The 25,946-nt window shown below is 46.5% G+C and overlaps 1 protein-coding gene across 2 annotated transcripts in view; it reads left to right on the top strand.

The window, feature by feature from the left end:
• The window catches only part of PRKCB (protein kinase C beta), a 262,417-nt gene that overhangs the window by 223,547 nt on the left and 12,924 nt on the right, over positions 1–25,946 (top strand). The window contains exons 14-17 of one of the 2 annotated variants that reach the window (XM_056536492.1): positions 3,168–3,248; positions 3,581–3,688; positions 11,868–12,008; positions 23,361–23,912. In XM_056536492.1, coding sequence (XP_056392467.1) covers positions 3,168–3,248; positions 3,581–3,688; positions 11,868–12,008; positions 23,361–23,519 — 489 coding nt within the window. In that variant the 3' untranslated portion in view covers positions 23,520–23,912. Of the gene's footprint in view, positions 1–3,167; positions 3,249–3,580; positions 3,689–11,867; positions 12,009–23,360; positions 23,913–25,946 lie in introns of those variants that run through there. The other variant, XM_056536493.1, reaches the window with a different exon arrangement.

Below are 25,946 nucleotides of genomic sequence, written 5' to 3'. Positions count from 1 at the left end.
TACAGATGGCAATGAGTGAAAGTATCTTCTTTTCATTATACAATGTTCATAGGGGTAATCTGCTCCCATATACAATGAATGGATCTGCAATGCATACCCATGTCTACTGCTCCAATCTGACGGGAGAGTCAGGACTTTCAGATAGATAGATAGATGAGAGAGATACATTGGGGCAAAAAAGTATTTAGTCAGCCACCAATTGTGCAAGTTCTCTCACTTATAAAGATGAGAGAGGCCTGTAATTATCATCATAGGTTATAACCTCAACTATGAGAGACATAATGGGGGGAAAGAATACAGGAAATCACATTGTAGGTGACCAAATACTTATTTTACTGAGGAATTTACCAATTAATTCCTTAGAAATACTATAAACAAGTAAGATTTCTGGCTCTCACAGACCTGTAACTTCTTTAAGAGTCTCCTTTGTCCTCCACTGTTATCAGTATAAAAGACACCTGTCCACAACCTCAAACAGTCACACTCCAAACTCCACTATGGCCAAGACCAAAGAGCTGTCGAAGGACACCAGAAACAAAATTGTGGACCTGAACCAGGCTGGGAAGACTGAATATGCAATAGGAAAGCAACTTGGTGTGAAGAAATCAACTGTGGGAGCAATTATTAGAAAATGGAATACATACAAGACCACTGATAATCTCCCTCGATCTGGGGCTCCACGCAAGATCTCACCCCGTGGTGACAAAATGATCACAAGAACGGTGAGCAAACATCCCAGAACCACAATGGGGGACCTAGTGAGTGCCCTGTAGAGAGCTGGGACCAAAGTAACAAAGGCTACCATCAGTAACACACTACACCGCCAGGGACTCAAATCATGCAGTGCCAGACGTGTCCCCCTGCTTAAGCCAGTACATGTCCAGCCCCGTCTGAAGTTTGCTAGAGAGCATTTGGATGATCCAGAAGAGGATTGGGAGAATGTCATATGGTCAGATGAAACCAAAGTAGTGTTTGGAGGAGAAAAAATGCTGAGTTGCATCCAAAGAACACCATACCTACTGTGAAGCATGGGGGTGGAAACATCATGCTTTGGGGCTGTTTTTCTGCCAAGGGACCAGTATAACTGATCCGTGTAAAGGAAAGAATGAAGGGGGCCATGTATTGTGAGATTTTGAGTGAAAACCTCCTTCCATCAGCAACGGCATTGAAGATGAAACATGGCTGGGTCTTTCAGCATGATAATGATCCCAAACACATCGCCCAGGCAGTGAAGGAGTAGCTTTGTAAGAAGCATTTCAAGGTCCTGGAGTGGCCTAGCCAGTCTCCAGATCTCAATCCCATAGAAAACCTTTGGAGGGAGTTGAAAGTCTGTGTTACCCAGCGACACCCCCAAAACATCACTGCTCTAGAGGAGATCTGCATGGAGGAATGGGCCAAAATACCAGCAACGGTGTGTGAAAACCTTGTGAAGACTTACACAAAACATTTGACCTCTGTCATTGCCAACAAAGGGGATATAACAAAGTAATGAGATGAACTTTTGTTATTGACCAAATACTTATTTTCCACCATAATTTGCAAATAAATTCTTTAAAAACCAGACAATGTGATTTTATGGATTATTTTTTTCTCATTCTGTCTCTCATAGTTGAGGTTATAACCTATGATGATAATTACAGCCTCTCATCTTTTTAAGTGGGAGAACTTGTACAATTGGTGGTTGACTAAATAGTTTCCCCACTGTAGATATAAGCGAGAGATATAGATATGAATTGGATAGATATGAGAGAGCTAGATAGATAGATAGGACAGATAGATAGATAGATAGATAGATATGACAGATAGATAGATATGACAGATAGATAGATAGATAGATATGACAGATAGATAGATAGATATGACAGATAGATACATATGACAGATAGATAGATATGACAGATAGATAGATATGACAGATAGATAGATATGACAGATGGATACATATGAGAGATAGATAGATAGATATGAGATAGATATGAGATAGATAGATATGAGATAGATAGATATGAGATAGATAGATATGAGATAGATAGATATGAGATAGATAGAAATGGGATAGATAGATATGAGGCTGGGTTCACATCACGTTTTCAGCCATACGGGACCGCATACGGCTGGGGGGAGCTAAAAACGGGCGCTCCCGTATCCCTGCCGTATGCTGCCCGTATGTAATTCATTTCAATGAGCTGACCGGAGTGAAACGCTGACTCCCGGTCGGCTCATTTTTGCCCTGGTTGCGGTTTTCCACCGGACCTAAAACCGTAGTCGACCACGGTTTTAGGTCCGGTGGGAAAACCGCATACGGGGCAAAAATGAGCCGACCGGGAGTCAGCGTTTCACTCCGGTCAGCTCATTGAAATGAATTACATACGGGCGGCATACGGCAGGGATACGGGAGCGCCCGTTTTTAGCTCCCCCCAGCCGTATGCGGTCCCGTATGGCTGAAAACATGATGTGAACCCAGCCTGAGATAGATATGGGATAGATAGATATGAGATAGATATGATCATTTGGAGGGACCCTTCTATCATAAAGGGGATTGTCCACAGTGGAGAGATGGATCACCGTACTGAATTCATTGAAGGCATCTAGGAGAGGTTTGGGTCATTCTTAATAATCTTTAGGAGAAAGCCTATAGAATACAGTGAGTTGCGTGATGGTGATTTTAAGAAGTTGTCCAGTTTCCCATGTTAACCAATACCCCCCCCCCCCTCCAGCGCGTTTTAACCTTAGTTTCCCCCCGCAGGGCACATAGTGCATAATAGTCCATCCATACTGAATCAATAGAGGTCTATTGACCGGGATCACAGTCCTCCAGCATAAGAGTCACGTAATGGAAAGCCTACTAGAAATTGTGAAGTGATGTTTAGAGCAGTAGACCTCCAGATGTTGAAAAACTACAACTCCCAGCGTGCCCGGACAGCCGTTGGCTGTCCGGGCACACTGGGAGTTGTAGTTTTGCAACATGTGGAGGTCCACAGTCTGAAGGCCACTGATGTGTATAGGAAACCATGGCTGCTTCCCTTGAGAAGCATCTCCGCTCTTGTCCGCGACCTGTGTCTGGAATGACAGCTCAACCCCGTATGTCTGGAGAAAAGCAGCCACGTTTTTTGTAATCCACCTTTAACGTGTATGTATGGTGATATTTTGTCATGTTTCGGTTATAGATCATCGCCTACCAACCATATGCAAGGTCCGTGGACTGGTGGGCCTTCGGTATCCTCCTCTACGAGATGCTGGCCGGACAGGTCCTCACCTTATTTCTCTTCTCCATGTCTTAGTTTTGTTACAACCGCTCCTTTCTGTAATATATTTAGTCACATAGGGGGAGATTTATCAAAACCTGTGCCGAGGAAAAGTTGCTGAGTTGCCCATAGCAACCAATCAGATCGCTGCTTTCATTTTTCAGAGGCCTTTTCAAAAATGAAAGAAGCGATCTGATTGGTTGCTATGGGCAACTCAGCAACTTTTCCTCCGGACAGGTTTTGATACATCTCCCCCATACTTCTTTTCTTGGGGGGGGTCTCGCCCTGTGGTGTAGTGACCCCCCCACCCCTATCCTGTCCCTTCTCTATTACAGGCTCCATTTGAAGGTGAAGATGAGGATGAACTCTTCCAGTCCATCATGGAGCACAATGTAGCGTATCCCAAGTCTATGTCCAAGGAAGCTGTGGCTATATGCAAAGGGGTATTTATCCCAAGCTTTATATACAGAACTTATATCTGTCTGTATGTCATGATTAACTGTATATATAGAACTCCTCCCCAATTTATCTCCCCTCCCCCTCTCTCTCTGTTATTCCCCATCTGTCTCTGCTTCTGGCTCGTACTCTCTTGCGCTCTTTCTTGCTCATGCACGATTTCACATTTGCTCTTTCATTTGCTCCGTCTTCGTCTTTAGCTTGTTCTCTCCTTCACTCGCTCTCTCCTTTTGTTCTCATGCTTGCTTTTGCTTGCTCTCTCTTTCACTTGTGCACTCTCTCTCACTCGCATACTCTCTAACGTTCGCTTGCATTCTTTTTCTCTTTTTGGCTAGTGTTCTCTCTTTTGCTAGTGTGCTGTCTTTTGCTTGTGCGCTCTCTCTTTTGCTAGTGTGCTGTCTTTTGCTTGTGCGCTCTCTCTTTTGCTAGTGTGCTGTCTTTTGCTTGTGCGCTCTCTCTTTTGCTAGTGTGCTGTCTTTTGCTTGTGCGCTCTCTCTTTTGCTAGTGTGCTGTCTTTTGCTTGTGCGCTCTCTCTTTTGCTAGTGTGCTGTCTTTTGCTTGTGCGCTCTCTCTTTTGCTAGTGTGCTGTCTTTTGCTTGTGCGCTCTCTCTTTTGCTAGTGTGCTGTCTTTTGCTTGTGCGCTCTCTCTTTTGCTAGTGTGCTGTCTTTTGCTTGTGCGCTCTCTCTTTCTCCTACTCATCTGCACTTTCTATTGTGCAATCGCTTTCATGCTCTTGCGCTTCTTCTTTTGCTCGTGTGCTTTCTTTTCTTTGGTTAGGGCTCTTTCTTATCCATGTTCGCTGTCTTTAGCTTGTTTTCCCTTCTTTAGCCTGCGCTTTCTCTTTTGCTCATGTGTTTTTCTTTTTCTCATGCGTTCTCTTTGGCTTAAGTGCTTTTTCTTTTGCTCACATGCACTTTCTTTCATTCGTGGGCTCCCTCCCTTTGCTCGCTCTCTTTTATTTGCACACTCTCTGTAACTTTCACTCTCATGCTACCTCTCTTTAATGCTGTAGCTAATTTTGCTAGTGCGCTGTCTGATGCTTAGTGCGCTGTCTGATGCTTAGTGCGCTGTCTGATGCTTAGTGCGCTGTCTGATGCTGGTGCGCTGTCTGATGCTGGTGCGCTGTCTGATGCTGGTGCGCTGTCTGATGCTGGTGCGCTGTCTGATGCTGGTGCGCTGTCTGATGCTGGTGCGCTGTCTGATGCTGGTGCGCTGTCTGATGCTGGTGCGCTGTCTGATGCTGGTGCGCTGTCTGATGCTTAGTGCGCTGTCTGATGCTTAGTGCGCTGTCTGATGCTTAGTGCGCTGTCTGATGCTTAGTGCGCTGTCTGATGCTTAGTGCGCTGCCTGATGCTTAGTGCGCTGCCTGATGCTTAGTGCGCTGCCTGATGCTTAGTGCGCTGCCTGATGCTTAGTGCGCTGCCTGATGCTTAGTGCGCTGCCTGATGCTTAGTGCGCTGCCTGATGCTTAGTGCGCTGCCTGATGCTGGTGCGCTGTCTGATGCTGGTGCGCTGCCTGATGCTTAGTGCGTTGTCTGATGCTTAGTGCGTTGTCTGATGCTGGTGCGTTGTCTGATGCTGGTGCGCTGTCTGATGCTGGTGCGCTGTCTGATGCTGGGGCGCTGTCTGATGCTGGGGCGCTGTCTGATGCTGGGGCGCTGTCTGATGCTGGGGCGCTGTCTGATGCTGGGGCGCTGTCTGATGCTGGGGCGCTGTCTGATGCTGGGGCGCTGTCTGATGCTGGGGCGCTGTCTGATGCTGGGGCGCTGTCTGATGCTGGGGCGCAGTCTGATGCTGGGGCGCAGTCTGATGCTGGGGCGCAGTCTGATGCTGGGGCGCAGTCTGATGCTGGGGCGCCGTCTGATGCTGGGGCGCCGTCTGATGCTGGGGCGCCGTCTGATGCTGGCGCGCCGTCTGATGCTGGCGCGCCGTCTGATGCTGGCGCGGTGTCTTTTGCTTGAAAAAGGCAGTTTATTGCCGAAACGTTGCACATGGCGCTGTCTGATGCTGGGGCGCTGTCTGATGCTGGGGCGCTGTCTGATGCTGGGGCGCTGTCTGATGCTGGGGCGCAGTCTGATGCTGGGGCGCTGTCTGATGCTGGGGCGCTGTCTGATGCTGGGGCGCTGTCTGATGCTGGGGCGCTGTCTGATGCTGGGGCGCTGTCTGATGCTGGGGCGCAGTCTGATGCTGGGGCGCAGTCTGATGCTGGGGCGCAGTCTGATGCTGGGGCGCAGTCTGATGCTGGGGCGCCGTCTGATGCTGGGGCGCCGTCTGATGCTGGGGCGCCGTCTGATGCTGGGGCGCCGTCTGATGCTGGCGCGCCGTCTGATGCTGGCGCGCCGTCTGATGCTGGCGCGCCGTCTGATGCTGGCGCGGTGTCTTTTGCTTGAAAAAGGCAGTTTATTGCCGAAACGTTGCACATGGATGGCAAATAAAGTCTTGTTCCATCTACTAGCCTGAGTCCTCAGCTATTTGGTGCTGTATCCACCTTGAACTTCTGTATGCCTTTCCGGGTTGGCATTCCCGGAGTATCACCTGCACATGCTGATTGGATCGGTGCTGTCTCTTCTCTCTACCTAGTGTCTTTTGCTGGCGCGGTGTCGTTTGCTGGCGCGGTGTCGTTTGCTGGCGCGGTGTCGTTTGCTGGCGCGGTGTCGTTTGCTGGCGCGGTGTCGTTTGCTGGCGCGGTGTCGTTTGCTGGCGCGGTGTCGTTTGCTGGCGCGGTGTCGTTTGCTGGCGCGGTGTCGTTTGCTGGCGCGGTGACGTTTGCTGGCGCAGTGTCGTTTGCTAGCACGGTGTCGTTTGCTGGCGCGGTGTCGTTTGCTGGCGCAGTGTCGTTTGCTAGCGCGGTGTCTTTTGCTCAAACGCTCTTGCTCATGCGCACCTTCTTTCTGTCATGTGCACTGTCTTTAGCTTGCTTTCCTTTTTTGGGCCAGGGCTCTCTTTTTTGCTCATGTGTTCTTTCTTTTTCATTTTTCATTCGCTCACGTGCACTTTCTTTCATTCATGTTCTCCCTTTTGCTCGCACTCTTAGTCTCTTTCACTCACAAGAACTTTCACACTCTAGTGCTTTCTCTCTCTTATGCGAACACCTCTCTCTTTGGCTTCTGCTCTCTCTTGATCGCACACTCTCTCTCTTGATCGCACTCTCTCTCTTTGGCTTCCGCTCTCTCTTGATCGCACACTCTCTCTCTTGATCGCACTCTCTCTCTTTGGCTTCCGCTCTCTCTTGATCGCACACTCTCTCTCTTGATCGCACTCTCTCTCTTTGGCTTCCGCTCTCTCTTGATCGCACACTCTCTCTCTTGATCGCACTCTCTCTCTTTGGCTTCCGCTCTCTCTTGATCGCACACTCTCTCTCTTGATCGCACTCTCTCTCTTTGGCTTCCGCTCTCTCTTGATCGCACACTCTCTCTCTTGATCGCACTTTCTCTCTTTGGCTTCCGCTCTCTCTTGATCGCACTCTCTCTCTTTGGCTTCCGCTCTCTCTTGATCGCACACTCTCTCTCTTGATCATACGTTCTCTCTCTGTTCTTATCTTTATCATCTTTGCTTGCATTTTAATAAGTTTCAGCCGTGTCTAGTGATACAGACATGGAGAGAAATCCCACAATCCCTTTCTCCTGTGCATTTCCTACATGCTGAACGCTTTCCAGACCCAACATTGGAATAATTTAATAATTAATCACTCCTGAAGTTCCAATAATGTTCAGCCTAAAAAGCCATTCCCAAACAAGAGACCCTCCACGCTCCATGTTGTCTGCTCCTGTATGTAGCACCTGGCTCTTACCTCCGCACGCTCATCTCTCTGAGGAGGTGGAGGGGGGCGGCTGCTTGTCTATAACGGTTTGTCTGTGTGTCACGTCTGCTTAATGCTGCATGAATGTAAAGCGAAGTGACGATGATCCAAACATCTGCTCGGGGTGTCCCTGCGCTGGCGCTCGGCGGCCTCCTGGCAGGAGGGGCATGGGGATTGGTGAGGTGGTAAAAGCTGATGGATGGAACTCAAAGACAGAATACATTCCTGGCTCTGAACTCTGACATCATGTGCCGCAGATACATAGACCCGGGGCTTGTTTGTGGTGACGCTCTTATCACCCTCACCCCACATAGCATCCTGGGGCTTGTAGTGTTACACAGACTGCACGCTTAGGCTTTAAATCTCTTATGTTCAAAAGGCATGGAACGATAAGACGCAGCACACATGCTGGGCGCAGCACACGAGCTGGTGCATACTGGCATTGTACAGTCACGCATGGGTCAATGCACTGAAAAGTGCTCCCAGCATAAGGGCTTGTGGAGGCTGATTACAATCGATCGACTGCCCCGACCATCACAGAGACCTAATAGGAAATGGCTGGGTAGTGCTGGTGAGCGGCAAAGTGCCATGGGGCACTGAGTCACACCCTTTCCACCAAGCATCATAGGTCCCCCGCACCCGCCTGGTGCTTAAACTTCTCTTTTAACCCCTATTATAGAACATAGACTCTCTCTTGGTTTTCATCCCGCAGATCGGTATTATCTCTCCATACCTGTTAATCCTGCAGCGCCCGCTCTGCGCGACAACTCGCAGCTGTGTCATCGCCCTGCACCGTAGTGGCACAAAGCAGCGTCTGTTCCTGTGCACGCAGCACATCTGCTCCTCTCATGTACTCCCCATATCCCCAGCCATATACTTTTTCCATGTCACTAGCGGCAGGATTGGTTGCTAAGCAAAAAGCATTGGAAATAGTGATTTGTTGTATAGTTAATATATGCGGGCACATAATAGGTAGTGTAAAGGATTCCTGTATGGACTGGAGGGAGCAGGTATGTGGATTTTCCATATGGGCGTGTTGTATTGGAGAACAGAACTAGACTCAATTTGCATTCAATAGTTTCTCTCTGGGCATTCTCGGAGTTGTAGTTTTGCGAAATCTAGAGGCACCCTGTTTGGATAACACTGGAGTGGAATTATAAGTTCCTGTATCTTCTGCATCTTTGACCAAGACCAGGGGTTCTCAACCGGTGGTACGCGTACCCCTAGCGGTACGCCATGGGTTGAGTGGGGGTATGCCAATGCGCTAACAAATACCAGCCATGCATTGGCCAGTATTTGCCAACGTATAGCGGAGAATGGCCGCAGCAGCTCTCTGTACAGTAGCGTGCCCGGAGTTGCGGCTGTGGCTAAGGGATCTGCGTGGTTGCGGGGAGACGTGTGAATTCCCCTGATGTCAGTGCGGCCCCGCCGAACGGGACACGCTGCATACACGAACAGGCCACACGAGACGAACAGGGCGGGTAAAGTGAAAAAAAAAATCTTAATCCCCTTGTGCCATCATTCCCCCTCCATCTTAATCCCCTTGTGTTATTATTCCCCCTCCATTTTAATCCCCTTGTGCCATCATTCCCCCTCCATCTTAATCCCCTTGTGCCATCATTCCCCCTCCATTTTAATCCCCTTGTGTTATTATTCCTCCTCCATCTTTATCCCCTTGTGTTATTATTCCTCCTCCATTTTAATCCCCTTGTGTTATTATTCCTCCTCCATCTTTATCCCCTTGTGTTATTATTCCTCCTCCATCTTTATCCCCTTGTGTTATTATTCCTCCTCCATCTTCATCCCCTTGTGTTATTATTCCTCCTCCATCTTAATCCCCTTGTGTTATTATTCCTCCTCCATCTTCATCCCCTTGTGTTATTATTCCCCCTCCATCTTTATCCCCTTGTGTTATTATTCCTCCTCCTCCATCTTTATCCCCTTGTGTTATTATTCCTCCTCCATCTTTATCTCCTTGTGTTATTATTCCTCCTCCATCTTTATCCCCTTGTGTTATTATTCCCCCTCCATCTTTATCCCCTTGTGTTATTATTCCCCCTCCATCTTTATCCCCTTGTGTTATTATTCCTCCTCCATCTTTATCCCCTTGTGTTATTATTCCCCCTCCATCCTAATCCCCTTGTGTTATTATTCCTCCTCCATCTTTATCCCCTTGTGTTATTATTCCCCCTCCATCTTTATCCCCTTGTGTTATTATTCCTCCTCCATCTTTATCCCCTTGTGCTATTATTCCCCCTCCATCTTTATCCCCTTGTGTTATTATTCCTCCTCCATCTTAATCCCCTTGTGTTATTATTCCCCCTCCATCTTTATCCCCTTGTGTTATTATTCCTCCTCCATCTTTATCCCCTTGTGTTATTATTCCCTCTGCATCTTTATCCCCTTGTGTTATTATTCCTCCTCCATCTTTATCCCCTTGTGTTATTATTCCTCCTCCATTTTAATCCCCTTGTGTTAATATTCCTCCTCCATTTTAATCCCCTTGTGTTAATATTCCTCCTCCATCTTTATCCCCTTGTGTTATTATTCCTCCTCCATCTTTATCCCCCTTGTGCCATTATTCCTCCTCCATCTTTATCCCCTTGTGTTATTATTCCTCCTCCATTTTAATCCCCTTGTGCCATTATTCCCCCTCCATCTTAATCCCCTTGTGCCATTATTCCCCCTCCATCTTAATCCCCTTTTGCTATTATTCCCCCTCCATTTTAATCCCCTTGTTATTATTCTTCCTCCTTTTTAATCACCTTGTGCCATTATTCCTCCTCCATCTTTATCCCCTTGTGTTATTATTCCTCCTCCATTTTAATCCCCTTGTGCCATTATTCCCCCTCCATCTTAATCCCCTTGTGCCATTATTCCCCCTCCATTTGAATCCCCTTGTGCCATTATTCCTCCTCCATCTTTATCCCCTTGTGTTATTATTCCTCCTCCATTTTAATCACCTTGTGCTATTATTCCCCCTCCATCTTAATCCCCTTGTGCCATTATTCCCCCTCCATTTGAATCCCCTTGTGCCATTATTCCTCCTCCATCTTTATCCCCTTGTGTTATTATTCCCCCTCCATCTTTATCCCCTTGTGTTATTATTCCCCCTCCATCTTAATCCCCTTGTGTTATTATATCTCCTCCATTTTAATCACCTTGTGCTATTATTCCCCCCTCCCTCTGATCCCCGTTTGCCATATCGGATTATAATGGCACAAGGGGATTATGATGAAGGGGGGAATAGTGGCAAAAGGGGATTAAGTATCGCATTAGTATAAAGGTAAGCACACTCCTTTTGTCTGCGGGTACCCCTCTCGTGAATTTACGTGCGAGGGGTACCAGCGAATATACTTTCAGCCTTTGGGGGTACAGTCGCCAAAAAGGTTGAGAACCACTGACCAAGACACAGTCATTCAGCCGACTAAACCAAGTAGTTTGGAGACTATTGTGCCCTAAACAATCGATATCAACACCTGCCCCCGTGTAAAATTGCTGTGCTCATCTTCCATATATATTGGCATGAATGGTTGTTCTTCACTGGTCGTGCCATTATTGGAAGGGGGGGGGGGGGGCGGGTGGTGAGTGGATGCGATGGGGGGGGGGGGGCGTGGGGTAGTTAGTCGTTGCGGTGGTGGTCCGAATCCCCTTCCAGTGGCTGGGAATTCAGAGTTTGCCTTCAGTCATGTGCATTTTGTTTCGCTTGTGTTTCCTTTTGCTTGTGTGCACTCTTTGTTTTGATTGCGCGCTGACTCTGTTTTGCATGCACACTCGACTGTTTTGGTTGCTCGCTCAATCTTTTCCACTCATGCATTCTTTACCTCTATTTTACTTGTGGGCTCTCTTGTCTGTGTCAGTCATGTGCTCTTTGTCTCACTCGTGTTTTCTCTTTTACTGGTATGCACACACCTCACTCTGTTTTGCTTGCACGCTCAAACTGTTTTGCCTGTGTGCTCACTCTGTTCCACTCATGCAATCTTTACCTCTATTTCACTTGTGGACTCTTTATCTCTGTGATGTGCTCTTTGCTCTGCTCATGTTTCCTCTTTTACTTGCGCGCACTCTTTCTGGATTTCCTTGCGCACTCTCTCTCTCTTTTACTTGTGCGCACTCTTTCTGTTTTACTCTGTCTCTATGTTTCATCACTAAAATCTTTTCCTATTTATACACTGGGTCCGTTTTCTGTAATGAATCATGAAGATCTTCTAAGCAGGGGAATCACCTCTCCACTCCTTACATAAGATATTGTAAGGTACCGATTCTCCTTGAGGCTATCCACCCAGTAAGGAGGACAATTCTTTGGGACAGTCCAGTGTTTCCATTCTCTTACCATTTTTTATTTTTCTGTAAATTTTTTATGCAGCTTATGACCAAGCACCCCGCCAAGCGGCTTGGCTGTGGACCAGAAGGGGAACGAGACATTAAAGACCATGCTTTCTTCCGATACATAGACTGGGAGAAACTGGAAAGAAAGGAGGTGCAACCTCCATATAAGCCAAAGGCGGTAAGTTTGGTGCTGAGTGTCCATATGCCGAGTCCTGTGTGTCTGTGCCTTTGTGAACACTGTGGATGTGTGGTGTATGTTTTGCGTCTCTTCAGCACTCTTCATCTGTGTGCGTTACTTCACTTTCTCACTCTGTATGTGTCGGTGACCAGTTTTGTGTATGTCTGTGCACAGTATGTTTATGTTGTGCCGCGCTTGGTGTCCAGTGTCGGAGCAGTCTTGCCGATTTGCAATGGTAGTGATCAGTGGAAAGGCTCTTAGTACTTTGACTTCATTTTTGGCCCCCACATAGAAGAAGAGCAATCCAAACCCTCTTCCTGGAGACAGAACTAACCCGAGACCAATGACCATGGTTTTTATGGTGGACTCGTCCACAGCAGTGGAGTCAACCATTTTTTTTTTAATGACACCGACGTTCTTGATAGTCAGCTTAATAATTTTATAGCAACCAGTCACGTATAATATCCTTAAAGGGCTGTTCCTTCTCTAGGAATTTTTATGGTTCTTGGCTGGTTGCAATCTCATTCTTGGCTTAGCCAACAAAATGGCGGCATCCAGTATCATAGCTCTGGCAACCATGCCAGCTTAGGAGTCAACCATTCTTCACTTTTCGCCCGGTCATCTCCGGTTTTTACCAACCACATGACTTCCGCTCCTTCCATGCCTTTCTCCGACCCTTGTGACTGATCAGTACTGACTGTATTAGGCTCTGTCCACATTTGAATTTTCAGTGCATCTCTATTCTTCCCATCTGAATGATGGACGCCATGACGGAATCCATGGTAGGCCAATGGGGACTGTCATGTGGCATTGGTAGATCAGAAATAGGATGCTATGTAAGTAAGCACAGGTGATGTTCTAACCATCTAGAGGTTATAGGCTCTGCATCTGAATGATGGACGCAATGACGGAATCCATAGTAATCCAATAGGGACCCTCATGTGACGTTGGTACATATTTGGGGATTCATAGTGATCAGAAATAGGACGCCATAAGCAGCAGGGTATTTACTAACAATCTATAGGTTATAGGCTTTGCAGTTGTCACAGGAGCTTGCGATCTAGCACTGACCCTCCTCCACCCTCCCACGTTCTATGTATGGCAATGGGATAGTGAGAGGAGAGCGAGCAGGTGGCGGCAGCGGTCAGGTCACATAACTTACCCCTCCCCGGCTCCTGTTTGCCTTTCTGTGACCTATTTTAGCGTGAGCAGAAGAAGCTGAGGCATTCTGACAGTTTACAAGACAGCAGCGGTCTGAATAATTTAATCTTTGTAGTTTGCAGTTACATTTATTAAAAATGTACCATCTGTTTTGTTGCCTCCTTCTGAAAGGTATATAATGCGAAGTGGCGCTATTACATAACGCCGCAAAATACAACCCACGGCCTCACGTATGACTGCGGTAACAGAATCACCAAGGCATCACAAGCCAACATTACCAGCTCTAGTAGACCCCCTGCCCCTGACCATGGATTCTACATCATCCACCTCTATGAATGGGCGCACGTATAATGTATAGCATTGGCATTGCCCATATAATTTCAGCTACTCGTTGGTTCCAAGTCTTATTGAACTGGGAAACCTAGACCACATAAAAGATCAGTGATCTCAAAATTTTGGACCTCCAGATGTTGCAAAACTACAACTCCCAGCATGACCGTATGACCTCCCTAAAACACCTGAGCATGCTCTTGATGAGGTGGAGGATGGTCTCCTGAGGGATGTCCTCCCAGATCTGCACTAAAGCATCCGCCAACTCCTGGACAGTCTGTGGTGGATGGAGTGAGACGTCCCAGATGTGCTCAATCGGATTCAGGTCTGGGGAACGGGCGGCCAGTCCATAGCATCAATGCCTTCCTCTTGCAGGAACTGCTGACACACTCCAGCCACATGAGGTCTAGCATTGTCTTGTATTAGGAGGAACCCAGAGCCAACCGCACCAGCATATGGTCTCACAAGGTGTCTGAGGATCTCATCTCGGTACCTAATGGCAGTCAGGCTACCTCTGTCAAGCACATGGAGAGCTGTGCGGCCCACCAAAGAAATGCCACCCCACACCATTACTGACCCACAGCCAAACCGGTCATGCTGGAGGATGTTGCAGGCAGCAGAACGTTCTCCACGGCATCTCCAGACTCTGTCACATGTGCTCAGTGTGAACCTGCTTTTATCTGTGAAGAGCACAGGGCGCCAGTGGCGAATTTGCCAATCTTGGTGTTCTCTGGCAAATGCCAAACGTCCTGCACGGTGTTGGGCTGTAAGCGCAACCCCTACCTGTGGACGTCGGGCCCTCATACCACCCTCATGGAGTCTGTTTCTGACCGTTTGAGTGGACACATGCACATTTGTGGCCTGCTGGAGGTCATTTTGCAGGGCTCTGGCTAGGGATCGACCAATTATTGGTTTGGCCGATATTATCGGGCGATATTCCCGATTTTGGACGTTATCGGTATCGGCAATTACCTTTTTAACATATTTTTTTTTTTTTTAAATCAACTGGGGCCAGAAAGTTAAACAGATTTGTTAATTACTTCTATTTAAAAATCTTAACCCTTCTAGTACTTATCAGCTGCTGGATACTACATAGAAATTTGTGAAGTTCTTTCCAATCTGACCACAGTGCTCTCTGCTGACACCTCTGTCCGTGTCAGGAACTGTCCAGAGCAGGATAGGTTTGCTATGGGGATTTGCTTCTAATCTGGACAGTTCCTGACATAGACAGAGGTGTCAGCAGAGAGCACTGTGGTCAGACAGAAAATAAATTCACAAATTTCTCTTTTTTATATAGCAGCTAATAACTACTGGAAGGATTAAGATTTTTTAATAGAAGTAATTTATAAATCTGTTTAACTTTCTGGCACCAGTTGATTTGGAAACATTTGTTTTCTACTTGTTTCCACTGGAGTTCCCCTTTAAGTGTTCCTTTATTTTTTTGAGCAGTTTATATTATGATTTTTTTTAATAGATGGAAATATTTTTATTACTCATCCCCCACCCACAATTTTATTGTGCAGGGTTGTAGGCCGTGACCCCTCCCCCTTGGTACATGTCCCTCCCCTTTAGATCTTGCATTATGCATAACAGTGGATAAGTTCTTTAATTTTTCGGCTCTTCGTTCCGCCTCACTGCCCAGCGAATAGGGGAGTTCTCGGGATCAAATGTAATTGCGCGGGTATGAAGCGGCGGGCGTATAACCCTTTCCATGGAGGCTGGCTGTATCGGCAGCGCCTGATGTGCAGGGTGGGTGATGTTACAGTAAGTCTTAGAGTGGCCCCCTCCCTTCCTTTCCTATGCTCTAATTACACATGCTCTCACGGCGAATCTCATCTTGTCCCATTTAGCACCTTCTCGTAAGCGCAGGGTGTCTGGGACAGTTTGTCACAGTCAGGCAAGCATGAAGGTAAATGTGTAAATAAGAGAGGGAGAGGAGGAGCCCGCCGGCTGGTGATAACTAAGCGGAGACGTCTCCACGGCAGAGGTGGCACGTGAGACTCCGTAACTCGTTCTCTATTGACCCCGTGCAGCTCTCATGAAGATTACCAATACTTTACAGCTCGGGGTGCCTTTAAGAACAGATTTCTCCAATTTCCACCCAAAATTAGTTCAGACTAGAGTCCTGCGCTTGACTGTTAATCCCGATCCTGCTGGATTTCTGACCATGATCGCCCGCTCCCGTAAGGTGTATGTTCCACTCCCTCCCACTCCTGCAACATGTGTTTCCAATCCCGCCTGCTTCCGCAAACATGTTGTCACAGTTTTCAGAGATAGTGCCCCCTAGTGCCACTTCATCGCCCCCTAGTGCCACTTCATCGCCCCCTAGTGCCACTTCATCGCCCCCTGGTGCCACTTCATCGCCCCCTGGTGCCACTTCATCGCCCCCTGGTGCCACTTCATCGCCCCCTGGTGCCACTTCATCGCCCCCTGGTGCCACTTCATCGCCCCCTGGTGCCACTTCATCGCCCCCTGGTGCCACTTCATCGCCCCCTGGTGCCACTTCATCGCCCCCTGGTGCCACTTCATCGCCCCCTGGTGCCACTTCATCGCCCCCTGGTGCCACTTCATCGCCCCCTGGTGCCACTTCATCGCCCCCTGGTGCCACTTCATCGCCCCCTGGTGCCACTTCATCGCCCCCTGGTGCCACTTCATCGCCCCCTGGTGCCACTTCATCGCCCCCTAGTGCCACTTCATCGCCCCCTAGTGCCACTTCATCGCCCCCTTGTGGCATTTCAGAGATTTGCAGGACCCACTGGATGTTCTATGCCTGCCCACTCCCGCAAGTTTTATATCTGGCACTGCGAATCCTCAGTCCCATTGCAGTCCTCTAGTTCTGGCCGTGCATTATGATTGTAACCTACCCCAACTTATGATCTGACCCCCAGAGGTATTGTCCCTTCTTCCAAAGACCCCACATAGAGGGGATGGGGGCATGGACCTACCATTACCAGAAGACTTAAAGCTGTTATACAGAATTAAAAACAGCTAATTTATTTGGTAAACAGCGCCACACCTGTCCTCAGGTTGTGTGTGATATGACCGCTGCATCCCATTGAATTTAATCAAGACAAGTTGCAACACCGCACACAGTCTAAGAACAGAGGTGGCACAGTTTTTGGAAGAACTTAGGGCTCGTTCACATTAACGTCTGTCCCCATTAATTCTTGCCCGTTCTCAAATCCATTCAAGCCTTTTGCAAACGGCAGTAAATCGATCCCATTGATGTCAATTAATTTTGGCACCCGTTTGCACTTGTTTGGTTCCTATTCTGTTATTTTCAGTGGAGAAAAGACGCTTCATGCAGTATTTTTTTCTCCGCCAAAAATAACGGGTTAAAAACGGATATATTAAATTTAACATTGAAATCTATGGTAAACGGACGAGCCTTTAATGTCATCCGTTTGCACCCAGTTTATAATATCCGTTTTTGAACTGTTATTACTTTTGGGCATTCTAAGAAGAGGTGAAAGCAGCAGACTCCTGCAGTGCTGCGGGATTACTATTACCCCCATCATGGAACAGACTCTTTTTTAATGATGGGAGTAGTAGTTCCTCCCCCCCCCCCGGCTGCAGGAATCTGCAGGCGGCAGCTGGGTAGACTACAGTAGTGCTTGAACTACTACTATCTCCATCATGAAACAGTCTGTTCTATGTTGGGGGTAGTAGTACAGGGGCTGAGGATTGATCGCACAGGGTCTCACTTCTGAGCCCCAATGCGATCAGATCATAAACTATTAACCAGGGGAGCAAGCAGCATGCTCCGCTCCCCTGCGATGTATATACTGTCTTGTACTTTCATTTTTAAATCCCTCGCTGGGAGCCCTGAATGGTCGGCACCGAGTGGCCATTCATGGCTCTCGGCGGGGTTTTTAAACTTCTGCTGTGAAGAATCTCACTTCATTCCCCCCGACCCCCGCTCCGCATCATCTCCGTGCGCAGTCACATCGCACAGCAGGGTCATGTCACTCCATTCCCCGCCGATCATCCCCGTACCCGACGAGTCTGTTCCATGATGGGAGTAGTAATACCCATGGCTGCGTGAGTCTGTAAGCGGCTGACTTTTCGTAGTAACGGATGAAAAACTGATGCAAAAGGAAGCCACAAAATTTTAGTGGCATCCCTTTGCATCAGTTTGCATCAGTTAGTAGTATGGTCCGTTTGTGCAATATTGAGGGGGGAAAATCGGGACGGGGGGGACAACGGCCGTGTGAACCTAGCTTTAGCTTATCACCCCTTAATAAATTGGGAACTAATTTTAGGGTCTTGAGGCGTTTTATGGATTTTGTGGATTTTATAAGATTACCTATACACTAGGGCACTGTTCCCCAACCAAGTTTGGTATTGCATCTCTGTTCCATTTAGTTGAATGCAGTCAAGTTACAATAACAAATACAGCCAGAAGACAGCTGTGGCACTGTGTTTTAAAGAAATTAGCTCTGCTTCTCTATTCCTGCATCACCTCTGAAATTAGGGAACTAATTTTCGTGCCTTAAGGATTTCCAGAGCCTATAACCTCTAGACGTGCCGCACACGAGACTATTTCGAAGCTTAAATTTAGCAGAACTCAAGAAAAGTTGGGTAGCGTTATTATCACAACCTTTAGCAACCAGCTGCCACTTTCTAAGAACTCAGAAGTATTTTTTATGTTTTTGAGGCGGCCCTAGCAAAGATTGTTTTTTTCACTGCCCAATCTTAAAAAATACCACCTTTAAAGAATAAGTTGTAATCTCCAGTACCACCTTAAAGAGCAACGCCAATCGTAAATTCATATGAGGCCTCATTGGGAAGTTAACAGGTGACCGCAATCCACTAGACCACAAGTAGCTCAGAAAAGAAAAAAATTTACTCCCGTCCCGCCCATGAGGAGCCCCCCAAATCTTAAAAATTTAAAGGGGTATTCCAGGCAAAAAAATTTTTTTAGATCAACTGGCTCCAGAAAGTTAAACATTTGTAAATTACTTCTATTAAAAAAATCTTAATCCTTCCAATAATTATCAGCTGCTGAAGTTGAGTTGTTCTTTTCTGTCTAAGTGCTCTCTGATGACACGTGTCTCGGGAGCTGTCCAGCATAGAAGCAAATTCCCATAGCAAACCTCTTCTGCTCTGTGCAGTTCCTATGGGGATTTGCTTCTACTCTGGACAGCTCCCGAGACACGTGTCATCAGAGAGCACGTAGACATAAAAGAGCAACTCAACTTCAGCAGCTCATAAGTACTGAAAGGATTAAGATTTTTTAATAGAAGTAATTTACAAATCTGTTTAACTTTCTGGAGCCAGTTGATAAATTAATAAATACAAGTTTTTTCCTGGATAATCCCTTAAATTTTAAGACCTTTTTTTTTTTTTTTTTTTAATTTTTTTTATCATTCTTTGCATTTTCTTTTTATAAAGTGCAGCTCATGCCATATTTATAGTTGGGTTCTGTGTGCACCACCTATAAATATAAAGTAACATGCAATCGCTCTTTATCTGCATATCCAGCTCCTTAAAGGGGTACTCTGCTGCTCAGCTTTTGGAACAAACTGTTCCGAACGCTGGAGCCGGCACCGGCAGCTCGTGACGTCATAGCCCCGTCCCCTCATGACTTCACGCCCGCTCCCTCAATGCAAGTCTATGGGAGGGGGCGTGACGGCAGTCATGCCCCCTCCCATAGACTTGCATTGAGGGAACCGGCGTGACGTCTCACAAGCTCCCGACGCCAGCTCCTGCGTTCGGAACTGTTTGTTCCAAACGCTGAGCAGCGGAGTACCCCTTTAAGATGTGCACGTTTTTTTTTTGTCACTGGAAGGACCTTCTGACAGTAAAGTCCTGTTAATTCAGGCTGCATGTGTTATATGCCTCCCCCGCCATTTCCGTGTTCGCTTAGCTGTTAGTTAACAGGTACATGGCCCCCCTGTGACAAATCTGATCGATCACATCCTCTGCCAGTTCCCATGTGTTGCTTTTATGTTGTCTTTCTGTTTTTTGTATCTATGTCACTTTTCAATGTAAAGAAGTCTTGATGGCTTCAGATCTGTATATCGTCTCTGTGCTCTGTGGGCGACTATATTCTTATTTTCTAAGTCGGCTGTACATGGAAGATAACTCACAAATGGTTGGGGGCCTTCCTGAGGACCCTGCACTACATACACCAGATGGTCAGGACGGGGAACAATTGAATCAGATATAGTGAAGACCACCCAAAATTACACCTAAAAATGGCCTCTGGTCTTGGTCTTTTTTAAAGGAAATCTGTCATCAGCATCACCCGCAGTAAACCTGTTACACAGGCTTGTAGTGCGGGTGATGCTGATTAAAACGCCATGTACATTATTAAAAACCGAGCAGTGGATGTTTAGAAATCTTATAAATATATATATATTTATTTACCTGTCAATCACAGGTTGGGGCTCAGTTACGTCAGCGGGACTCGGAAGCGGGTTTCCTGTGATCTAAAGTTTTTACAAGTGCGCATGCGCTTGTTTACGCTAGCGTTAACCCGCGCATGCGCACTTGTAAAAAAATTTAGATCACAGGAAACTTTACATCAATGGCCGGCCGAGTCCCGCTTCCGAGTTTACACTGGCGTTAACCCGCGCATGCACACTTGTAAAAACTTTAGATCACAGGAAACTTTACTTCAATGGCCGGCCGAGTCCCGCTTTCGAGTTTACACTGGCGTTAACCCGCGCATGCGCACTTGTAAAAACTTTAGATCACAGGAAACTTTACTTCAATGGCCGGCCGAGTCCCGCTTTCGAGTTTACACTGGCGTTAACCCGCGCATGCGCACTTGTAAAAACTTTAGATCACAGGAAACTTTACTTCAATGGCCGGCCGAGTCCCGCTTCCGAGTTTACACTGGCGTTAACCTGCGCATGCGCACTTGTAAAAACTTTAGATCACAGGAAACTTTACTTCAATGGCCGGCCAAGTCCCGCTTCCGAGTTTACACTGGCGTTAACCCGCGCATGCGCACTTGTAAAAACTTTAGATCACAGGAAACTTTACTTCAATGGCCGGCCGAGTCCCGCTGACGTAACTGAGCCCCAACCTGTGATTGACAGGTAAATAAATATATATATATTTATAAGATTTCTAAACATCCACTGCTCGGTTTTTAATAAGGTACATGGCGTTTTAATCAGCATCACCCGCACTACAAGCCTGTGTAACAGGTTTACTGCGGGTGATGCTGATGACAGATTTCCTTTAAAGAAAATGGCCCCTATCCATAATATATATTAGACTGAAAATCCATAACCTAAAATTTGGTTATCTCACTGTATATTGTACAATCAAATAGGTTAATTGAAGCCCCCCCCCCCCCCCCCCCCGGTATCTCTATGGGATAGTCAGAGAAACAGCGTTCGGTTATCTCCGGCTCTCCCGTAGAGATACATGAAGGGGAGGCGTTGACTTCTGTTTCGTGCAGGGTCAACATGCCCCCTTCCTGCAGATTGCCAGGGGTCTAAACGGTTGGACCCCCCGCAATATACCCTATACTTTGCATAGGGGATAGGTGTTCCTGCACTGGAGTATTTCTTTAAAGGGGTACTCCAGTGAAAAAAAGTTTTTTTTTTTTAGTTTTTTTTTAAATCAACTGGTGCCAGAACGTTAAAACAGATTTGTAAATTACTTCTATTTAAAAATCGTAATCCTTCCAGTACTTATCAGCTGCTGTATACTACAGAGGAACTTCTTTTATTTTTTTTAATAATTTATTTTCTGTCTGACCACAGTGCTCTCTGCTGACACCTCTGTCCATCTCAGGAACTGTCAAGAGCAGGAGCAAATCCCCATAGCAAACTTTTCCTGCTCTGGACAGTTCCAGACACGGACAGAGGTGTCAGACAGAAAAGAAATTCAAAAAGAAAAGAACTTCCTGTGGAGCATACAGCAGCGGATAAGTACTAGAAGGATTAAGATTTTTAAATAGAAGTCATTTACAAATCTGTTTAACTTTCTGGCACCAGTTGATTTAAAAAAAAAAAAAAGAGTTTTCACCGGAGTACCCCTTTAAGATTGAAAGTGTTATGTTCACTACGAAAATTGAATGCTAAATTTAAACGAGGAAATTCAGCGCGGATTTCATTTTGCAGCAGCCTTCTATTGATCTCAATGGGATGCTGCTGCTCAGTTCACAAAGTGGAATTTCCGCTGCAGATCAGAGTTCCTTGGAAAGAAGGAACATGTTCATTCATTGCGTGGAAGTCCATGCGCCCTGTATTGCCGTCAGTGGTGACAGCGCAGGGCCGCACAGCCCTACTGCCAAAGTATCTTGGCAGGGGCCGCCAGATGGAATCCCCACTCGTGATATTCTGCGAGCTTAGATTCCCTTCACATTACTCAATGTGAACATCCCCTTAAAGAGGCAGTCTTGGGCTAGTTTCAGATGGGTGTAATGTGGACATATTTTAGTGTCTGTATTATGAACACTGCACCAAATCTTCTAAACTACCTGATATTTGATTAGCCATAGAGTTCTATGCTGATTGAAGTGGAACCAAAGGACGACTCTTAAAGGGGTACTCCGCCCCTAGACATCTCATCCCCTGTCCAAAGCGGCGGGACCCCCGCGATCTTTGCTGCGGTACCCCAGACATCCGGAGGTGCACGGAGCAAACTTCACTCCATGGCGAATTACTGGCGGGGCGGAGGCTCGAAATGTCACGTCCGTTCGTGACGTCACGGCCATGCCCCCTCAATGCAAGTCTATGGGAGGGGGCGTGACAACCGTCACGCCCCCTCCCATAGACTTGCATTGAGGGGGCGTGGCCGTGATGTCACGAGCAGGGCGTGGCCTTGACGTCATGAGCCTAAACTAATGCCAGGTGCAGCAGGGAGATTCACCCCCCCCCCTGCGGCAGGACCCCCGCGATCAGACATCTTATCCCCCTATTCTTTGGATAGGGGATAAGATGTCTGGGGGCGGAGTACCCCTTTAAGGGTCTGGTCACACATTCACGCTGCGGAAAATATGCTGCCGATTCTGTTACGCGCAGACACACAGGGATACCTGGCCACAGCCTTGTGTGTGCAGTAAGGTTTGGAGGCTGGTCCCAGTGCTTAATTAACAAACCCAAACCAAACCCTACTGCACACACAGGGCTGCGGCCAGGAATCCCTGTGTGTCTGCTCGTAACAGAATCCGCAACGTATGTGTGACCCTACCCTTAATCTGACTTCATAACAGCCCTCTGAACCCAGCCTTAGACCCTGTTCACACTACAAGGATGCTTGCAGCAGCTTCCCATTGATTTCAAGGGGATTCCACTGCTTAGTCCAGAAGTCGGAAGTTCCCTAGTGGAATTGGATTCCACCGGAAGGATCCACATGATCATTCTATTGTTGGAATTCTCGCAAAAAAAAAAGCCTTTTTATCAATAGGACTTTGGCGCCTATTTTTGCTGCAAATTCCGTGCAAAATAAGCACAATTTTCATTCGGAATCTCCTCAGTGTGATCCTACCCTCCCAGCCTACTGTTCGGAATCTAGTGCAGATAACAATGTTGTTGCCTATTGCACCCAATGATTCTAGTGTTTCAGTGGTGCAGACCACCTGATGGAAACAATGATCTGATTGGTTGTGAGGGGCATCACAGCTGTTTTGACTACATTTACCTACCCATTCCCCAACCTCCAATGCTTCCATGTCTTGCCCGTATATAGTACCCACCAGGGCACCTGAGCCTTGTCCTATCTGAAGCCATCGCTGTGATGTTCTTGCTTATTTTCTACCTTTTTCCTCAGACTTCTTTCTTCCAAATACAATGCCCCTCCTTTTTTTTTTTTTTTTTTTACATTTTTATTATTATTATTATTATTTTTTTTATATACATTTCCCATAGTTTGTTTTTCTCCCCCCTCCTCCCATAGTGCGGCCGAAACGCTGAGAACTTCGACCGATTTTTCACCCGCCATCCACCAGTGCTAACACCACCCGACCAGGAGGTCATCAGGAACCTCGACCAGTCAGAATTTGAAGGATTTTCCTTTGTTAACTCTGAATATGTACAACTGGAGGTGAAAGACTAAAAAAAAAAAAAACACGGTTTTGAGTCGTCTCCGAGTTACATACAGGGGGCTGTACATGTGTTAATCCGTCCCGGGGTGGCATGCTCACCCCCTCCAGATTGTTGAGTATCCATAACCATGCCATCTTGCTGACTATGTCCGGTACAGCCTTGCTGTCTATACAGAGCCCTGTTGTCGAAGTCCTTGTGTTACCCCTTAGGATGAGAAGAAAAAAAGAGAGAGATGCAATGTGTTAAGTCACATGACCGAGAGCGCCACGTTGGCTAGGTAGCCCAAGAAGACTTATTATAAGCCAAATTTTTCCCTGGGACAAAAAAGAAAAGACTTTGTATTCTCTCTATAAAGCAGATAAAAGGAAGTCGATACAACATGTGTGGCCCTGTTAAGGCATGTTTTTCTTCTTGTCAAGCTCCGAATGCACAGAATCTGCAGGTTCAGGAAAAAAAAACCAATATATATATATATATATATATATATATATATATATATATATATATATATATGGTATTTCAGCTCAGCTACATTAAACGGTACCTTTGATCCAGTGTCTCCCAACCAGTGTGCCTTGAGCCAATGGCATGCTGGGAGTTGTAGTTTTGCAACAGCTGAAGGTACACTGGTTGGGAGACACTGCTCGAATTGTTGGCCCAGCAGCAGGATATGAGCCTTAAAGGGGTATTCTGGTGGAAAAAATTTTTATTATTATTTTTTTTTTTTTTTTAAATCAACTGGTGTCAGAAAGTTAAACAGATTTGTAAATTACTTCTATTAAAAAAGCTTAACTCCTCCAGTACTTATTAGCTGCTGTATGCTCCACAGGAAGTTATTTTCTTTTTACATTTCTTTTCTGTCTGACCACAGTGCTCTCTGCTGACAGTTCTGTCCCTGTCAGGAACTGTCCAGAGCAGGATAAGTTTGCTATGGGGATTTGCTCCTACTCTGGACAGTTCCTGACATGGACAGAGGTGTCAGCAGAGAGCACTGTGGTCAGACAGAAAGGAAATTCAAAAAGAAAAGAACTTATTGTGGAGCATACAGCAGCTAAGTACTGGAAGGATTAAGATTTTTAAATAGAAGTAATTTACAAAATTGTTTTTCACCTGGGTACCCCTTTAAGGGATACTCTGGAGGTAAAAAAAAAAAAAAATGTTTTCAAATCAGCTGGTAGCAGATTTGTAAATTACTTCTATATAAAAATCTTAATCCTTCCAGTACTTATCAGCTGCTGTATACTACAGAGGAAGTTGTGTAGTTCTTTCCAGTCTGACCACAGTGCTCTCTGGTGACACCTCTGTCCATGTTAGGAACTGTCCAGAGCAGGAGAGGTTTTCTATGGGGATTTGCTCCTACTCTGGACAGTTCCTGACATGGACAGAGGTGTCAGCAGAGAGCACTATGGTCAGACTGGAAAGAACAACACTTCCTCTGAAGCATACAGCAGCTGACAAGTACTGGAAGGATTAAGATTTTAACATAGAAATAATTTACAAATCTTTATAACTTTCTGGTTCTAGTTGATTGGAAAACTTTTCTTTTACCCATTTAAATTTTTCGTGGCAAAACAATTGTGATCTAAAGATGCATTTGCCGGAAGTCTCATTCAAGTCTATAGGACTTCAGGCAGATACATGTCCAGATTGTGATTCTTTTGCAGTAGGATTAGAAGCAGACGCGAAATTTAAGCTTGCATCCTGCCGCTCGGACGACTATTAGGGCCCATTCACATGGTGGAATCCAACAGAAAGATTCTGCTCAGAAAATCCAGTGCAGCAGCGTCCCATTGTTTTCAATGGGATCCTGCTGCACCACGCACATGGCAGAATTTCCACGGCGGAAAAGTCTGCCGTGGAAATTCCAATTTCTGGACTCCGCTGAAAGAGTGAACATGTTTATTCTTCCAGCGGAATCCCCTTGGATGCGCATCAATGAAGCTGGTCCTAGCACTGACTGATTAGGCTGCCATCTGCCGCACATGGAATGTCTACCTGGAACTTAGAGGTGCGCTTTTAGGTTAAAGGGGAACTCTGGCATTTAAAGAGAACCTGTCATGATCTTGTTAAATGTTATAATCCTCCCAGGTCACTGCCCCCATCATGATAAACCACCCCCTGCCTTTATTTTTTTATTATTTTTCAGTTTTCTACCTTGATATTGTTCTGTATTTTCTGCTCAGTCTCAGTCAGCTTCACAGACTGGGAAGGGGCGTTCCCCAGCAGGTGTGACATCATCTGAAGCCATACAGGGGAGAACTTCCTCCCTCACTCTGCTACACACAGCCCAGAGCAGTTCAGTGTGTGATGAGCTATGATTGGATATGGCTGCACACACTCCCCTCAGCACTCCAGACACACTCCCCTCAGCACTCCAGACTGCATTTCCTGATTTTGGATGTCTGCTAGGCCAGCAGGAGTCCAAAGTCTGTGCAAG

This window comes from Hyla sarda, chromosome 8 (genome assembly GCF_029499605.1).
Source record: "Hyla sarda isolate aHylSar1 chromosome 8, aHylSar1.hap1, whole genome shotgun sequence".
In the NCBI taxonomy this organism is placed as follows: Eukaryota; Metazoa; Chordata; class Amphibia; order Anura; family Hylidae; genus Hyla; species Hyla sarda.
Note: the sequence above shows the minus strand (reverse complement) of the source record. Positions and strands in the feature narration are given on the sequence as shown.